Here is a 1,920-nt window from a genome sequence, read left to right as displayed (position 1 = left end):
CGGCGGTGGGGGAGAGCGCACCGTTGACTTGGCTGAGGCTCCAGTTCCGGCCGAGCTCTGGGAGCCTGGGGCTCAGCTGGAAGTGGAAGGGGGCCCCGTGGGGGGGCAGGTCCTCATCCGTGGCGCCCAGGAGGAGGCCGGGACCCTGGTGCGGTTCGCTGCACAGGCTGCCTGGTGGCGGCAGGGCCAGTACGGGTGCGTGGTCGTTCACCTCCAGGATCTCAATGGACAGGGTGCCGGTGGCGGTGCGGGGCTGGGGGGCTGCAGGCGAGAGGGCTGTGGCTCGGTGACCCCACCCCAACACCCCAGCCCGCCCCACCAGTCGGCTCAGAGGGGTGTGCAGCTCTGAACCCCCGGGCGGCAATGGGCAGAGCCCTTGGACACCGGCAGGGGTGCTCAGCCGGGACAAAGCCGGGTCAGGGAGCCCCAAGCCAGCCGCACCGCTCACCGTCATCCTGGGCCAGGACAATGGCTCTGTACCAGCCGCCCTTGAGGAAGGGGGACGCCGGGCTTAGCACCCGCTGGGTCTGGATCCGGCCAGTGGCTGCGTCCACTTGCAACCAGTCTTCCGGGTCGTAGTCCTTGGAGTAGCTGATACAGGGGAGGGGAAGAGTGGGATCTGAGTTTATCCCAGGGCCCCACAGGTGTGGTCAGGTATGGGTGCATGACATGCACTGCACACACACACAGGCACACACACACCTACCACATGCATGCACACATGCACACACTACACGTGTACACACACACCCTTCCATGCACACGCATGCACACACATGTATATACCACATACACATACATGCGTATGCACAGCACACACACATGCACATATATACCCATAGACACTCTCACACCTTGCACAACCCTCCCCCCATACCTATACACCACACGTATGTACCACACATGTGCACACACACATGTACACACAACCCATGTGCATATGATGGGAGCTGCAGTCACTGGCACCTCCTGTGAGGTGAGGAAACTGAGGCTCAGGGAGGGCAGGCAAGCTGTCCAGGGCCCTGAGACAGTGTGGCAACCTAGTTAAGCCCCAGTCGGTGCTCGCCCTTCCTGGGCACCGCGGACACAGACAGGGATTCACAGGGCCAGGCTTGGGGTGAAATGAGATGTGAACGGCCAGTCTCTTGGGAACAGGGGCCTCCGGGGATGGACACGGCTGGCAGGGACAGACTGTGGCATGCACAGGCTGGAGCCGGGCCTGCCCTAGGGGGTGAGGTCACCCCAACATGCACACACGGGGATGCTTGGGACTCGAGACCCTCCAGACCTTCAGGAACCCACACCAGCAAATGGCCGCTACGCCCTCTGACCCTCAGAGCCCAGGGGTCAGGGGCACCCGAAGCAGGAATGGGGCCGTTAGCCTCCTCTGCCTCCACCAGTGCCTCAGGATCCCCACCTGAGCCTCTGCAGCTGCTCTGTGTCAGGGTCCCAGGCAGAGAAGATGGCCACCAGAGTGCCTGGGGGTGCCCCCTCTGCTAGGCTGGTCCGAAGTGGGTTCTCCTGGAACACGGGGGGCTCGTTGGTGTCCTGCACATGCACGCGGACCTTGGCCTGGCTCCGCTCGGCCCTGGGGGCAGCTGCCTGCAGCGGGGCCTCATTCTGCACCAACACTTTGAGCTCGTAGTGTTCACAGCTCTCATAGTCCAAGGCCTGAGGGAAGGAAGCACAGCCCGTCACTCACCCAATGCAAGTGTGGGCACCTGAGGGTGGGTGCCATGGGGGAGCCACTCCTTGGGTCTGTCCACAGTGCCTGTACTTTCCTTCTGCCCCTTTTTAACCTTGAAAAAACAAATTATGCAGGACGAGAAGGCACAAATAATATTATTAAAATGCTGGTTGTGTGTGGTGGTGGTTGGGGAGAAGCCCAAGGTCCAAGCACACGCTCTGCAGGGGTTTCAG

At 61.9% G+C, this 1,920-nt stretch overlaps 1 protein-coding gene across 1 annotated transcript in view; it reads right to left on the bottom strand.

The window, feature by feature from the left end:
- The window catches only part of CDH15 (cadherin 15, type 1, M-cadherin (myotubule)), a 21,932-nt gene that overhangs the window by 3,180 nt on the left and 16,832 nt on the right, over positions 1-1,920 (bottom strand). Inside the window, exons 8-10 of the mRNA XM_011972532.1 lie at positions 1,418-1,697; positions 449-591; positions 22-261 (exon numbers count right to left, since the gene is read on the bottom strand). Coding sequence (XP_011827922.1) covers positions 22-261; positions 449-591; positions 1,418-1,697 — 663 coding nt within the window. The remainder of the gene's footprint in view (positions 1-21; positions 262-448; positions 592-1,417; positions 1,698-1,920) is intronic.

The sequence above is a fragment of the Mandrillus leucophaeus genome, unplaced genomic scaffold (genome assembly GCF_000951045.1).
Source record: "Mandrillus leucophaeus isolate KB7577 unplaced genomic scaffold, Mleu.le_1.0 Scaffold10, whole genome shotgun sequence".
Classification (NCBI taxonomy): Eukaryota; Metazoa; Chordata; class Mammalia; order Primates; family Cercopithecidae; genus Mandrillus; species Mandrillus leucophaeus.
This window is presented reverse-complemented; position numbering and strand designations above follow the sequence as displayed.